This window comes from Sarcophilus harrisii, chromosome 6, assembly GCF_902635505.1.
Source record: "Sarcophilus harrisii chromosome 6, mSarHar1.11, whole genome shotgun sequence".
Taxonomy (NCBI): Eukaryota; Metazoa; Chordata; class Mammalia; order Dasyuromorphia; family Dasyuridae; genus Sarcophilus; species Sarcophilus harrisii.
In genome coordinates, this window is record NC_045431.1 from 169420086 (window position 1) to 169437293 (window position 17208).

General features: G+C 37.8%; 1 protein-coding gene across 2 annotated transcripts in view; it reads right to left on the minus strand.

Annotated features, from left to right (window-relative positions):
* Positions 1-14890: 14890 nt before the first annotated feature.
* SPATA5 (spermatogenesis associated 5) overlaps positions 14891-17208 on the minus strand; it is a 244693-nt gene continuing 242375 nt past the window's right edge. For both annotated transcript variants that reach the window (XM_031941363.1, XM_031941362.1), the window contains exon 16: positions 14891-15239. In XM_031941363.1, the coding sequence (XP_031797223.1) occupies positions 15066-15239 (174 nt within the window). In that variant the 3' untranslated portion in view covers positions 14891-15065. The remainder of the gene's footprint in view (positions 15240-17208) is intronic.

Here is a 17208-nt window from a genome sequence, read left to right on the forward strand (position 1 = left end):
ATTGTGCTCACCATTGAAAGAGCGTGGCAGTTATGGCGTTTGACTCATGGGACATCAAAGATTGTTGGACTTCAAAACCCTCAGGAATCATTGGATTCTCTGAAACATGATAAGATTGTTGTAGGACTTGAAAACCCTCAGGAATCAATGGATTCTCTGAGACATGATAAGATTGCTGTAGGACTTGAAAGTCCTCAGGAATCATTGGATTCTCTGAGACATAGGACTTCAAAACCCTCAGGAATCATTGGATTCTCTGAGACATAGGACTCGAAAACCCTCAGGAATCATTGGATTCTCTGAGACATAGGACTTGAAAACTCTCAGGAATCATTGGATTCTCTGAGAAATGATAAGATTGTTACAGGACTTCAAAAACTCAGGGGGATCATTGGATTCCCTGACATGTGAAGCAATGGACAATAGATTGGTCTTGCTATCTCTTGGCTGCTGAAGAAGGTGTATGTGTGATTGTTGTTTACATACCCTCCTTCTAGGACTTCTGATGATCTTTTCCAACACCATGTTGATTTATATTGTTTGCTATTCCGCTACTTGCATGTAAAATTCATGTTTGTTACACCACATCGAGCCTGCACTGACTGTGGGGAGAGTCATCCCTAATAGCCTCTGCATTATTGCTATGTGTTTGTGTAATACCTCCCATGCTGATGGGTTTGTGCATAATAAGACCCTTCAGCCCAGAAACCCACTAGCAACCCCCACTTCCCTTGGTGCTTTTCATCTCCCTTCCTGAGATGTCAGGGAGGGCGTGATCATCTCCTTTTTAGTGTTTTCACCGCCTTTCCTGAGAAGTCAGGGAGGCTGTGATCACCTCCCCTTGGGGGCTCTGACATCCCTGAGGAGTCAGGGATGGCATGACCATCTGTGTTCTAAAATAAAAGAAAGCGGGAGATGTAATGGGCTGAGGTTTGAGTTGATGCACTGAGGTCCCAAGCACATGAGGCTAAATAGTAATTGGGCTATACTCTATTAATATACATGATTGGATAAAGAATGGCCCCCACCCACTCTCTGTGCAAGTCCTGATGTGTTGTATAGGAAATGACGATTTTGGTGAGTGGAGGCAGAGAGAGACAGGAAGAGAAGCTGGGAGAGATTGGGCCTGGGTTCGATACTCCTAGCTGCTGGTCGTGTGGCTGCGGGTCTAGCTCAGCTACACACATTGCTATCGCCGATTCTCTTCCACCTCCGATCCTTCTTCACTGAGAATAAAGACTGACGATTTTCCCCTAACCTGAACTCCGGACTCCTGCTGATTTTAAAATACGCGATCTTCACAGAGAAGAGATAGAGGCAAAAGAGATACAGAGACAGAGAGACATGAGAGAGAAACACAGAGACAGAGAAAGAGACAGCGATTGAGATAGAGAGACAGAGACAGAGAGAAGAAGAGAGAGACATAGAGAGCAGAGACAGAGGGAGAGGAAGAGAGGGAAAAAGGGAGGGAGGGAGAGACAGAGAGAGACAAAGAGAAACAGAGAGGGGAGGAAGGGAAGGAAGGAGGGAGAAACAGAGAGAAACAGAGAGTCTATCTCTCAGATCTCACTCAAGGAGAAATTTACTCAAATGTCTCTACTATAATAAGATGGGATAGAGGTGTCCCCTGTACCCTCAATTAGCTTCTTTCCAGTGTTTTCTCTCATTCTTCAGGACATAAGGAAAATCTGGAAATCTTTTTTTTTTCTCTCTAGTCAGAAGACTAATATTTCTTCTTTCCAGCTCTCCCCAACTCTATCTTTCACATGGGTTCAGAGCATTGAATAATCAATCTCCATCAGTGAGGAGAGCCCCCATACAAATTATCCTTTAAGGTTGGTTGCATAAATATAAGAAAAAAAAGTAAGACCTTGCCTTCAAGGAGCTCCTCTTCTAATGGCAAAGATACATAAAAAGAAACTGAAAAGGAAAAGGGAGAGGACAAATTTCCAATTTGGAAATTTGATAGAGAAGTCTGGACTGCTCTGTTTGAGGTAGAGCAAGGAGTCCAGTATTGTTAAAAGCTTTGCCAGAGGCAAGGTTAGTATTATTCTAGCAATTTCTTCACCCCTCTTACAGACAAGACTATATAAAGTTTTTCCACTCTAAAAAACAAAGGACAATTCTGACTTCCTACTGAATAAAAATTAAAGTCTAAAGAAATATTTTGAAGGTTTAGATGAGTTGGCTCATGTACATATGGTCATTTTCTAGGGAGGAAAAGAAAAAGGTCTCTAAAACATGATTAAGAAGATTTCAGTAAAACAACTTATAGTTCTAAGCCTCAGATGGGAAGGGGAATCTCTTGAAGAGAACACTATGAGAAATAACTCCATTAGGCCTGGGAGGAGTGAAGTTAAAAGTCTTTAATTACACAACTACATAAGTAGATGACCATAAAATAGTCACATTGCAATCAATAGATGTATCTTTTTATACCCTGTCACCCAAAAAGCAAGCCCCTCCTCTGATTCCCTATTGACTAGTACCATAGAGGTCACAGCCTATCTGGAGCATCTAATCCCCCCACATGAGTGTGACCCTCCATCCTGATTACATCATTACATATTCCCCTAGTGTTTACTTTATTTGGATGTAGTCCAGTCTTCCCCTGATTCCCTATTGGCTAAGTACTAGAAAGCTTACAGCCTTTCTGGAGAATCTTTAAATCATTACTTCTCTCAATCACATCAGTATAAGTCTCCATTTCTCATTACATCATTACATGTTCCCCACACCTGAGTATAAATCTTTAATTACATCTTCCCTTCCACTTTTAAGTCCCTACCTCGGATTGTACTTTACAATTTTATTTCTAATTCTAAGTCCCCACCTCTGATTATATTTTACAATCATTTGCAAATCTGAGTCCCCATCCCTGAATTCATTTTCTCTTCATTAGTTTTTGATTTCTTGTTCCAAGTTATCCTCCATATTTTAGGTTTCAGTTACCTTAAGTTTCAATTTCATTTTTCTGATTTAAGTTTCATAACTCTGTGGAAACTAATCTCTCATCCTTTTACAAAGGAGGAAATTGAAGTTCAGAGAAGGGAAGTTCCTCACTTAAAGTCACACAGGTAGTGAGTAGTCAAGCTAGGAATCAAATCAAAATCTTTAAATTCTATTATTTGATGCCATTGCTAAAATAGCCCTCGGATCCTTTTTTGTACCAAAGATTAGAAATGAAACTTGGTCCTAGAAATGAATGCTTGATCCTAAGAGTACATTTCTACATGAATACAACCAAAAAAATGAATTAATTTTAAAGGTAGCATAGAAGTTAACTTACATGTTAGAAAAACACCTCAGAGAGAAATGACGCTACAATTACCCTGATATCCAGGTCAAGTAGACCAAAATAATATTCTAATAAACAGTGAAGTGGTTTTTCTTCATCCATCTGATGATTAAGAGCCAGGATTAGGCCAAAAGATTATAAAAAATTTAGAGCATGAAGGGGATGTAGTCTAATCTCCTAATTTTAAAAAGGAAGAAACTAAAACCTCAAAAATAAGGTGTCATGTCTAAGATCTTACAGGTAAGCACAAGAGGCAAGATTTGAACTCAGATTCTTTGACTCCAAAGTCAGTGATAGAAATTGAGCTTTTTTATCTCATTTAAGGGAAGGCTTTTACTTTCTTGAAATATTATTGTTTATTTATTTAAAACTGTTGATCTTGTTTTTTCATATTACTTTTTTCCCTAATATGCCTCTCTCCTCCTACTCAAATTTTCCATTATAGACATATTATAAAAAATAACTTTTTAGAACAGTTTAGAACAGTTCCTTCCTTCTTTTTTTAGAACAGAAACCCAACCTTCTTTTAGAAGAATTGTTTAGAACAGTTCCTCCTTTTTTAGAACAGAAATCCAACAAATAAAGTATGTTTGACAGTGTAAGAAATGTTCTTACAACATTTTTCTTTGGGGCCACAATTAGTGACTATAATTATACAGTAATTATACTGTATATATACATATATATATATTATACTGTATATATATATATGTATATACATATATAAATGGAAAGAATATATAGTTTTGTTGTGCTATTCTTTCCATTTCTATTGTTCTATTTATTGTGGATTTTATTTCTGTTTCTATTTACTTTATTGTTATCAGTTTTTATGAGATTTCTGAAGTCTCCGAGAATTTTTCATATTTATTATTTCACACAGTGTATTACATTCATGTATTACAATTTTCTCAGTCAATCCTTAAGGGATGGCACCAACTTTGCTCCCAGTTCATTAATACCACACAAAAAAAATGATGCTATAGATATTTTACATGTATAAGACTAGACTTTTTGTCTTTGACCTCCTTGGTTACATATTTTGTTGATGGGATCAAAGGGTATGCACAGTTTGATAACTTTTTGAGCATAGTTCCAAACTACTCTCCAAAATGGTTGGATTCGTTCACAACTCCACCAACAATGCATCAATGTCCCAGTTTTCCCGCATCCCCTCCAACAATCATCATTATTTTTTCCTGTCATCTTAGCCAATCTGACAGGTGTGTAGTGGTATCTTAGAGTTGTCTTAATTTGCATTTCTCTGATTAATAATGACTTGGAGCATCTTTTCATATGACTAGAAATAGTTTCAATTTCTTCATCTGAGAATTGTCTGTTCATATCCTTTGACCATTTTTCAATTGGAGAATGGCTTGATTTTTTATAAATTAGAGTTAATTCTCTATATATTTTGGAAATGAGGCCTTTATCAGAACCTTTGACTGTAAAAATATTTTCCCAGTTTATTGCTTCCCTTCTAATCTTGTCTGCATTAGTTTTGTTTGTACAAAAACTTTTCAGTTTGGTATAAATCGAAATTTTCTATTTTGTGATCAGTAATGATCTCTAGTTCTGCTTTGGTCATAAAGACCTTCCCCTTCCACAGGTCTGAGAGGTAAACTATCCTATGTTCCTCTAATTTATTAATAATTTCATTCTTTATGCCTAGGTCATGAATCCATTTTGACCTTATCTTGGTGTACGGCGTTAAGTATGGATCAATGCCTAGTTTCTGCCATATTAGTTTCCAATTTTCCCAGCAATTTTTATCAAACAGTAAGTTCTTATCCCAAAAGCTGGGATCTTTGGGTTTGTCAAAGACTAGGTTGCTATATTTGTTGACTGTTTTATCCCTTGAACCTAATCTATTCCACTGATCAACTAATCTATTCCTTAGCCAATACCAAATAGTTTTGGTAACTGCACTCAGCTATGAAATTAAGAGAAACTTGCTTCTTGGAACAAATGCTATGGCAAAGGGGACTGAGCCAAGAGGTGGTCATTCAATGGAACAGAGGATTTTCATGTATTCATGATGAAAAGACCAGAACTGAATGGAAATCTGATTTTCAAATACAGGATTTTGGAAAAGCAAGGAGGTAATCAGAAAAGTGATGTCATAAGGGACTTAATAAGATTTATCTGTTTACATTCCTACATGGGAGGATGATACTTGTGACTCATTAAAATGTTTTCATTATTATGACAGAAAGAGTATATATAGAGGGTACAGATATGAATTGAATATGAAGGGATAATTTCTTTTTTAAAAAATGATTAAATTAAGGGATGAGAGAGGAGTGTACTGGGAGAAAGGGAAAGAGAGAAGTAGAATGGTGCAAATTGTCTGCCATAAAAAAGAGACAAGAAAAAGCTTTTGCAGTGGAGGGGAGGAGAGGGAGAAGAGGACGAGTGAATATACCTTACTCTCATAAGAAATGGCTCAAATAGGAAATAACATATATACTCAATAGGGGTATAGAAATCTATCATACCCTGCAGGAAAATAGGAGTGGAATAGGATATGGGAAGGGAAGGAAGATGATAAAAAAAAAGAGGGCATGTTGGGAAAGGGAGTGTCCAGTAACAAAATACTTTTGAGGAGGGACAGGGTAAAAAGAAAGAATAAATAAGAGGAAATACAATTAGCTATAGTAATTATAAACACATTTTCAAAGCAAGTTTCTTTGATAAGGCCCCATTTCTTAAACATAGAGGGAACTGAGTCAAACTTATAAAAAAAAAAAAAAAGCCATACCCCAATTGATAAATGATCAAAAGATATGATCTTTGCCCAAGGGGCTCAAATTCATGCATAAACTTTAATCTAACAACATCACTATTGGGCATGAATAGCAAAGAAATTCAGAAAAAAATAGGAAAAAAAATGGAAAATGACCTATATATATACAAAAGATTTTCATAGCAGCTCTCTTCTCAGGACAAAAAAAATATTAGAAATTGAGATGACAATCAGTTGGGGAATAGCTCAATAAACTGGTATGTGTTTGTGATAGAGTATTATTGTTCTCTGGGAAATGATGAGCAGGATGCTTTCATGAAAAAGAAAACTACCTGGAAAGTCCTCCATGAAAAAAGTAAAATATACTGTTTGCAAACTAATAGCAATGTTCTGGTATGACAAATGACTTTGTTTTTCTCAGTAGTACAATTATTTACAACTACTCTGAAGGAGTTATGATGAAAATTCCTATCCATATCCAAAGAAGGAACTGATTGTGTCTGAAGACAGATTGAAGCTTGTTTTTTTCTCTTTCTACCTCTCTCTTTTTTTTTTAACTTAATTTTTCTTGAGGGTTTTTATTATCATTAGGATGAGAGATCTATGTTTTCTTTCATAACTTGACTTTTATGGAAATGTTTTGCATAACTTCACATGTAGCTTCTTAATTATGGGTGGGGATAAGGGAGAAAATTTAGAACTCAAAAATCTTAAAAATGATTGTAAAAAAAATTGTTTTGAATGTAACAGGAAAAATACTACATATATAATTGTTTTTCCCCTGAGGCAATTGGGATTAAGTGACTTGCTCAGGGTCACACAGCTAGGAAGTGTTAAGTGTCTGAGGCTACATTTGAACTCAGGTCCTCCTGACTTCAGGGCTAGTGCTATCCACTGTACCACCTAGCTGCCCCCTATAAATTAATTTTTTTAAATGCTATGATAAGCTGGATAACATACTAAAAAGTAGAGACATTTTATCACATGTTCTACTTAGGATCTCAGCAATGTGAGAAATTCTCCGAAGGGGAACTTCATTCACAAATGCAGGTCTTACAATTTATAAATCCATGGTTTAGTAGATCATAGAATTATAGAATCTAAGATGATAGGCACTTTAGAGATCACTTAATTCAAGTCTCTTGTTTTGCTGAGAAGGAAACTGAGGCCCAAAATCATTAAGTGACTTGTCCAAGATCATAAGGTAGTAAGTGGTGGAGCCTCTAATTAAATCCATTCTCTGATATATAATCTGGCACCCTTCCCTGTACTGAGTTGGTTGAGGTGAATGATTTCCCTAAGGTCACTAAAACTAAGTTTCAGAGGTGAGATTTAAGTTTAAAAAAAATCAGCAAAACTATCCTTTGCTCCCATTCATACCATCAAATGAAAAAGAAAGAAAAACAAAGCTTGTGTGCAGACATGTAGAATATAGCAAAACAATTTCCACATTGATCATATTAAAACAAAAAGTGTCTCCTCATTCTGCATTCTGATGTCCTAAATATTTTAGCATGCTTTATCATTAGTTCTCTGGAATTGTGTAGATCATTATGGTGATCAGAATTCCTAAAGTTTTCAGAGTTGTTTGTTTTTATAATGTAGCCATTGTATAAATTGTTCTCCTGGTTCTGTAAAATTTCATACAAGTCTTCACAGGTTAAAAATCATCCCCATAATTTCTTACTGCCCAAGTTTTACAACACATGTATGTAAATATTGTAATTTGGTAAGCCATTTCCCAATTATTTTTATTTTTAATACACATTGCTTTATGTTGGGAGAGAAAAATCAGAGCAAAAGGGAAAAAACACGGGAAAGAAAAAAAAAGAAAAAAGTGAACATAGTATATGTTGATTTACAGTCAGTCTTCTTTGATCTTTTTCTGGATGCAGAACCATTTCTCAATTGATGGGCATTCTCTCATCTCTCAGAGTTATGAATATTTTTGTACATGGTTATTTACAGATTATTTTGCTTAGGAACTTTCTCCCTCCTGTCTCTTCCTCTTATCTCCCTCAGAAAGTTCTCTTCAACTGCATTCCATTGAGCACCAGACACCTTCCATTTGAAAAGGAAAAAGACCATTCCATCATGGCTCCAGCCAGGTCACCTGCCTTGGGGGAATGGGAGTAACACTATTCTTTCAGCTTCCAACTAATCCCCTGGTCTGAACTGCCTAGTCTTCCTCCCAGAGGCCAAATCACAAAGGATAAAAAACCGACTTGAACCCTTTCCTCAAAGATTAACAAACTCCACCCCAGCCATACCCTCTCCATCCCAGTGATTCTGAACCCCTAATCATCATTCAAACTTGCTGTCTCCTACTTCCCTGTGCCTTATTCCCCTTAATCCTTCCCTTACCCCAGTGTCCCACACTAAAGCTACCCACCCCTTCCATTGTGTTCTCTGGAATGTTTGATCCAGGGGCAGCAAACTTACTTTCATCTTAAATCTTTTCCTTTCTCATTGCTTCCATCTTCTGATTCTTACAGACCTGACTCCCTCCTGAATACACAGCTTTTCTGGCCAGCACCAGCTTCATTTTCACTTATTTCCTCTGCTCACAGGAAAGTTGGACTACTCTTTTTTGCTTTCCACTGCCATTTCCACCATGACTAAGTAACTTCTTCTCTTTGGATGCTCACTCAATCCATATCTATTAAATCAAAGCCCTGGTGGCTGTTCTCTATCAACCACCAGGACACAAAACACTCCCTTTCTTCACTGACTCACAGACTTTATCTCATCTCTTGCCTTCATACTAGGGGACTTCAACATACATATTGATATTCCATCAAATGCTCTAATTTCATAATTCCTTAATTTATTCATTTCACTTGCTCTCATCCTCCTTCCCACTTCAGCTGCACATAAAGATGGTCATGTACTCAAACTTGCTGTCCCAGACCAGTGTTCTATGTTCATAAATTCTGGATTTTTTTTTTTTTTTTTTGGTTTTACCACAATCTATTTTTATTCTACCTCTCCTTCAACCTTGTAACCCAAAACTTGCTCTTTTTCCACACTAACCTCCAATACCTCAACCCCTTAGTTCTTTCCTAAGTTTTTACCAGTGTACTAGTCCCACTGTTCTCCTTTCCCCATCTTGCTCAAGTCAAGTCAGTTCAACTCTACACTATCCTATTAAGAACTTTGTCCCCCTTGTCTTATCGAGCCTCAGCCTTGGATCACTACCATCATCTGATGCTGATACCATCACTCAAGCTGGAAAAAATCATGAAATGAATCCTGATAGGGTCCATTATAAATTTGTTACACAATCTCACTGGGGCCCTTTCTGTATGTGCTGTTCTGCAGAAATGACTTACTATGATTTCTTTTCCCTTGGGATTTTCCAATTCCAATTAGGTCTGTCTGGCATATTTTTTAGTTCTCTTTGGAGTTTTTTTTGTTTGTTTGTTTTTGTGGAGGGGGAACTCAGTTTACTTTTTTCAGGACTATAACTCTTCTTTTGGCTGTACATTCTTTTTCAGTTTTTTATTTTTCTTTTTCGCTATTATGAACTTGACAAGCATCAACAGAAACAAACATTCCTTGTACAAAAACAACTAAAAAAAGAGACTGTATTATGAAACTTGATTATACACAGTTTATTTTATTTTTTTTAAGGAAAAGTACATATTAAATTTATCATGGTAGTTCCAACATGGCATTCCATGTCAGTGTCCATTTGTGAATTTCAGTCTAATCTTATTGATATAAGTTAAAAATTTTTTAACCGATGGTCTATTTTTTTCAGGATTTTTTAGGGGGTATCACAATCACTATTTTCTCATAATTCCTTCCATACCTCTACCTCCTGCCTCACAAAAAGCTATCCTTTACAACAAACAGTCAAACAAAACAAATCCATGCATTAGCCATGTCTGAAAATGTATGATTCACTCTGTACCTCCGGACATGAATCACTGTCAGCCTTTTGGAGTTGTGATTGAGCATTGTCCGGAATCACAGTTCTTTCACAATTATTTTGATTACAATGTGACAATTATATTTTTTATAATGTAGTCCTGGTTCTACTTAATTTTGTATCTGTTCATTCAAATCCTTCCAGGTTCCCTTGAACTTACCTTTTGTCACCAGCCACAGGGCAGCTAGGTTGCTCAACGGCTAGATCTCTGCAGCCAGGAGGACCTCAGTCACATCCATACTCATTTTTTCCTTCTACTTTTTCAATCTTTTGATTTTATTCCAATGCTTCTTGTTGTCTCTGCCTTAAGTCAGTCCCTTTGTCAGTTTAGGTTTGATATTGGAACAAAATAAAATATTTGTTGGTCATTTAACAGTTGAGAAAAAGAAGTTTACTTAGGAGAATTGGAACAAGGATGGGCACTGAAGATACCTCAAGCTGATTCAGCTGGGCTGACCTCCACTGCCTGAGTCACCCGTCATGAACCAGCAACCAAAGAACAGTGTGCCCTAGGTCTCTTTTGGCTCTGGTACTTGGACAATGAGAAAAGGACATCAAAGGGCCTGAGCCTTTAGTCCACTGAACCAACAGTCTCAAGGAAGATTTCAATCCTTTTAAGGAAAAAGTAATCTGTCAGGCACAAGAGTTATGTAGCCAGGACATTGCTCCTGCTACACCCATGGGACCATTGAGATATTGGTTTCATTCTATTTTTCAGGGAGTCCACTGTAAGATAAGTATTATCCAACATAATTTCTGAGCTAGGGCTCCTGCTTGCAAGAAACAAGCTTTCTTGCTACTTTCTCAGTTTTGCCTTGCTCCTGGGAGGAAAACAGGGGTCTGGATGGGCCACAAGAGTAAGAAGAGAATTAAGGGCCTAGGAGCAGCTAAGTAGTGTGATGTTTAGAGCATCAGCCCTGGAGTCAGGAGGACCTGAGTTCACATCTCACCTCAGACACTTAACACTTCCTAGCTGTGTGACCCTGGGCAAGTCACTTAACTCCAATTGTCTCAGGAAAAAAAAAGAGAGAGAGAGAGAGAGAATTAAGGGCATGCAGTGAATATGAGTGAACAAAAAAGTCTCTTTTCTATTTTTTTCCTCCAGAATTACAAGGCTATTTTTTTTTAATTCTTGTTTTGTGTTTGAATGTGTGTCAGTTTCTGGCTTTGTGTGCTATGGTTAAGCCACTTGTCACTGTGGAGTTATTTCTTCTTCACCTCCTCCTAAACCACTTCATGATCCCAGGAGGTGTTTGCTTCTGCTACTCTCATTTCCTGCCTCAGTTCCTAGCTTGGGGCTTTGTGAAAGAACCAGACCCCATCCACTTGGCCATTCTTGGATGAATGAGTTTGATCCTGCCTTTCTATGGAGTAGGAAACATACTGCCCCTTCTTCCTGAATCCCTGGTTCTGACTCTAATCTAAGGTCCTGGTGCTGGCTTTTGTTTTCCTTCACAAAAGCCTCAATTTCAAGTGGGTTCCATCTCCTGGTGTAGCCTGCTAAAGTTCCATTTTTTTGGAGCTATCGTTGGTCTCTGACACAGAGGGATCCGGTGTTGAGTTGATTATTTCTAGCTGTGGCTCCTAGTACTCAGAAATCCCCAGCCAGGCTATCTCCCTGCCTTATGCAGTTTGGTTCTGCCCCCTATTTCTGTCCTGACAGGGAAAAGCAAAAAAAAAAAAAGCCCCTTGATTTCAAGCCCAATTGCCCTGAGCTGGGCCTGTCACTGAATTCCACTGATGTGTCCATCTTAAACGTGCCCAAAGGCCATTTACTAGAATACATGCTGACTTTCCTGATATAGCCTTTGCCAAGAACCCACAGGCTTATGCAGTCCTGGAGCGTAGGGAAGAGCTTACTCATTGACTGTTGCTGACTCATGTTTACTATTTGGACATTTGCTGGGAGAACCGGGTCCTTCCATGATCTATCACACGGTCTTCTTATCTAGAAGTCCTATAGATAATAGAACTTCTATTGCCTAGAAGTTATGTAGGAGGACTATATAAGAAGTCCTTATAAAAAGGTCTTCCCTACCGGAGGAGTTTGGAACTGAGAATGGAATCACTGGAGTGAGCATCTGTCCCCTTGAGGAAGTCTTGCCAAAGACCCACAAGTCTTTGTTCATATCTATCATGCACATTGACTTGAAGGATTTCCCTAAGGCAACTTCCAACCAGGATAACTTCAATCCACGCACAGAGTCCGGCCTATTTTAGGAGACACTTAGGAAAGGAAATGCTATACTACCTGTGGTGATAACGATTAGATAGCCACAGATCAGTCTGAGTAACCTTTGTAGAGAGGCAGGCTACAGCTGGTGTGAGGAGAGAGGAACAGACTCACACTTTGTGTAAGGAAGGATCTCAGAATCATCTACTTTGTGTAAGGAAGGATCTCAGAATCATCTAGACCTGGGCTTCTTAAACTTTCTCTACTTGTGATCTCTTTTTGCCTGAGAAATTTTTATGTGACCCTGGGCATATAGGTATGGAAAATAGGAATGCAAACCAAACATTTACTGGCAATAAATCATAATTTTGTGACCCTCACATTCAGTTATGAGATACTAGATGGGGTCAAGAATCATCACAGTTTAAGAAGTTGGGATCTAGACAAATTGACTTATTTTATAAATGACAATAAAAATGCGGCCCAGGAAGGATAAGAGGCTTACTCAATTTATACAGCTAGTAAGGGGGCAAAGTTGGAATCCAAAACTAGATATTTCAGTCCTAAATCTATTTCTCTTTCATCAGTACCAGGCTGAGCCCAGTGGCCTTGGGTTCAAATCTTGGTTCTGCTATTCATTATTGGGGTGACTGGCTTCCACATGTATATAATAATGAGTTTGGACTACTTTTCCTCAACAGTCCCTTTCAGGTCTAAATCTGTTCTTTCTGCAGACTGGAAACAGGCCAAAATACTCCCGAAGTGTTGTTTTGTTGATCTCATTTAGAAATCAGTCTTTTGGACTAACCCCTTGAGAATTCAAAAATACTGGCTTAAAGATTACTAAATCCATTCACCTAAAAAGGTGTGTCTCCCCAGCCTCAAACTTCCCCGAATCAATTTCTCCTATATAAACTTCTTTTCTCTTCTCCCCACAATGTCCAACTCTAGCATTCCTCATGGCTTCTGATGCTTTGGGGATGAGCTTAGAGAAATCAAAGTACTCCTGGCTACATACATAGCTTGAGATACATAGATGACATGAATTTGGCAGTGTCCACTGAGATGGAGAACAAGGATTGTTGTGTCAGTCTGTGTAATGTCCCTAAAGTCAGTCTCCAAGTGCTACCCTTCCCATGATTCTCTTCATCAATTCTCCAAAAGGGAAGTTTAAAAAAAAAAAACAAAACCCTAATTTTAAAATGAGGAATATCTTGGAAGCTTCATGTATTCAAATGTGAATAAATCTTGAGCACTCCCCTGGTACACTAAGAATGGGCCCAGAAACATAATTTCAAAACTTTTTTGAGAGGCAGGCAAAGGTAGAAATATTTAAGAAATACACCCATATTATCTTTTTCCCCCCATATTATCTTAACTGCCAAAATAAAATTTAACAATTTCAGCCTGTAATTAGGTATTTCTGGGTCAATTTTTTTTTTCCCCTGGGAATTAATTTTTTTCCTCCTAACATACCCATCTTCTTCCCTTCCCAGAAATGATCATTCTGGGAATTTGTGAAGAGTTACTGAGATAGAGTCTGGGTTGCTGGCTTTGAATTTGGAAGGAAAAAAAGAGCTTTGTTTTCCATACCCATCTCCAATGTAATTAATGACCATGAACATGACAAGAAGACCTAGGTTAAGTGATGAGCAAAGGATTCATATTAATGAGCTCAGGCATGATAACATTTCAGAGCATAATCTTTAAACTAAAAAAAGTTTGCAAGCCCCATAAATACATAGCACTTATTGATAGTACTCAATTTATCCAATAAAACTGCCCAAGGAAGGGCCACAAGGGTAAATAAAATGCCCAATCACCCTACTTTTCAAACACTGAAACAGGCCCATATTTGCCAGTGAAACTGAACTTCATGTGTTTCTTTCTTTGTTTTAAGCACAGGTAAAGATGGTGAAGGTTGATTGGAAATGACAGCTGTAATATGGACAAATCCATCTTTGGCTGGAGGACCAACTGCAAACTTGGCAAGTCTATCTGGCATCTTCATTGGATTTTCACAGTTTCACAGATTTATGTAGCCACCTAGCTCCCATATGTATATATGTATTTATGCATATAAATGTATGCACATGTGTATAAAAAGGCATTTATAATTTCTATCTATTAATGCATTTATAATATCCATTGCACAGAACTAGGGATAGAAAAACAAAAAAAACAAGAGCTCTTGTCCTCAAGAGGCTGAGATGCTAAGAAATGAATATACAGTATACATGATGAAATATAAAGAAAGTTCAAGAATTAGAGAGGACTTAGAAATGGGGGACTTAAGAAAGTATAGACAGGGATGCTTGCACTTGAGCTCTACTTTCCAGAAAGTGAAGGACTCTCCAAGGAAGAGATGAGGGTCAGAACTGTAGAAGCAGAAGCATCCTCACAGGCCATTTGTCCAAACTTTTTACAGATGGTAACTGAGGCTCAGAAGATTAACTCCCTCAGGGTCATATAGCAAATAACTAACAGAAGTGAGATTTGATCATAGTTCTTCTCTTATATTAGAAGGGAATGAGAAAGATTTCTAGTGCAAAGGATGGGGAAAGAAGAAGTTGAGGTTTACAAACAGTCAAGTTGCCAATGCATCTGTGAAAATATTGGCAAATACTTCTGGATTAAAATCTGATTTAAACCAGAAGACTTGAACATAATACAGATCACAACAACTCATTGTAAAACCAGCCCCCAGTTCTTTCCATTGAACTCACATGACCCAAACCATCTCTCTCATTCTTTATTGGAACATCAGCAGTCTCTCAATTCCACCCAAGTTGATTTCAGACATTCCATTTACAAGAAGGAACATTTTGGCTACTTCAAGTCAAGCTGTACATAAGAAATTCACTTTTCTTTCAAAAAAGTGTCTGAATTGACTACATTAGGGCCCATGATGTTCTCAGCACGTGTGTAATCCATTCTTATGATAATCTGCATAAAAATGTCTCATGGATTCGGGAATTCTTGGGGTCACGATGTTCAAGGCCTCTGCGAAATGCCTTTTCATGATATATTTGGCTTGTATATTTTCTTCTAGAGCAAGGAGGCCTGCTTCTGAACAGACTGCTGTGATCTGTAAATGAACAGAGGAGAGAAAAGAAAATCACACATTTGCTACCTGGAGTCAGAAGACCTGAGTTCAGATCCATTTTTCAGATACCTGCTATCAGTGTTACTTTAATCTTCTCTTAACTGTAAAATGGGTTGAAATGAAAAATCCTTTCCATGGTTGCTGTGAGGCTAAAATGAGATCACATTTGTAAAATGCTTTGCAAACCATAAAGTACTGTACAAATGACAGTTTTAATGTCTGGGGGATAGACTGCATTTGGAGTCAAAGGGCCTATGTATCTATCCAAACTATGCCAGTCATTGTTTGTGAAATCCTTTCTTGACCTTTGTTTCTTCACCTATAAATAAAGTATACAAGTATACTTTATACAAGTGTAAAGACAAGTTTTGGGGATTATAATTCCTTACTTGGTAAAAATTATTGGGAAAACTGTAAAGCAGTGTGGCAGAAACTGGGCATAGATCAATATCTTTTACTATTTACAGAGTTAAGATCAAAATGGATAAATGACCTAAATATAGAGTAATAAGAAAATCTGAAGAACATAGAACCTATTACCTATCAATATGCATAGGCAAACAATTTATGAATGAACAAGAGTCACAGAGAAGTATGAGGTGTAAAGTGATCATTTCAATTAAGCTAAATTAAAATGTTTTTTGTATAAATAAAACAAATGAAGCCAAGATCAGAAGGAAAACAGAAAATTATGCATGTGGGAAATTTTATAGACAGATTCTCAGATAAAAATCTCACGTCCCAACTATATAAAGAATTTCGTTAAATATTTAAGAACATGAGTCATTCCCCAATTGATTAGTCAAAGGATGTGAAAAGGCAACTTTTCTGATGAAGAAATCAAAACAATTTATAGTCACATGAAAAAATGCTCTAAATCATAATTGATCTGAGAAATGCAAATTAAAACAACCTCAAGATATCATTTTACACCTAACAAGTTGGCTAAAATAACTGAAGGGGAAAGCAACAATTGGAGGAGCTGTGGAAAAACTGAGATCCTAATTCACTGCTGGTGGAATTGTGAATTGATCTAACCATTCTGGAAAATAAACTGGAATTATAATCAAAGTTATTAAACTGCTTATGCCCTCTGATCCCACAATACCACTGTCTGTTTTTCAAGACAATTAGGGAAAAAGGAAAGCACCCTATATGTTCTAAATTATTTATAGCAGCTCTCTGTGGTGGCAAAGAACTGAAAATTGTGGGGATGCCTATGGGTTGGGGAATGGCTATACTTAACCTTTAAGGTCATCCTGCACTTAAAAATATTTGATTCTTTGTCAGGAGAGTAAAAGGAAGTCCTGGCTTTGGGATAGACCTGAGTTGTGTGGGGTCTCAGAGATATTCAACGCCCTTGAATTCAAAGATCTATCCATTTTGTTATTTTGCTTCTCATTTCAAGTTCACTAGAGACATAAGTCAATCCCAAGGGACCTGAAATCCATCCCCCCACACCTTCTTGGGTTCCAAATTTCCCATCAGCTCCTGACCTCATCTATTACATCAAACTAAAAGGATTTCCCTTTTGAGCTAGTAGCATCAACCCAGTTTTGACTTTGAGAATCAGCTCACACAGACTAGTTTCTCCATCAAGCTCTTCAGAGGGAAGGCAAAGCTGGACAATCAATTCAGAGAGGAGAAAGTGGGTGGGGGCTGGGGGACAGAAGGAGCCCAGCGGCTGGAGACAACAGAAGGGGAACAAGGGGAAGGTTTTCCAATCCTGAAATGCATTTTTCAGCTCATCGGCCTTCAGAGGACGGAAGCCGGCTGGTGAAAGGGGCTAGTGGGATGAAAAGGGATTGTGATTTGGAGGGCAGCAGGCTAAGCAGGGCTGGGGAGCGATGGTGCCCAGTGTTTGTAAATGAAAGCCACTTGTCCAGCTATTCAGCAGATTTCCTCTGTTTGTTCACTTGCTGAAAGAACTGCCTGGCCCAGGCGGGGCCGG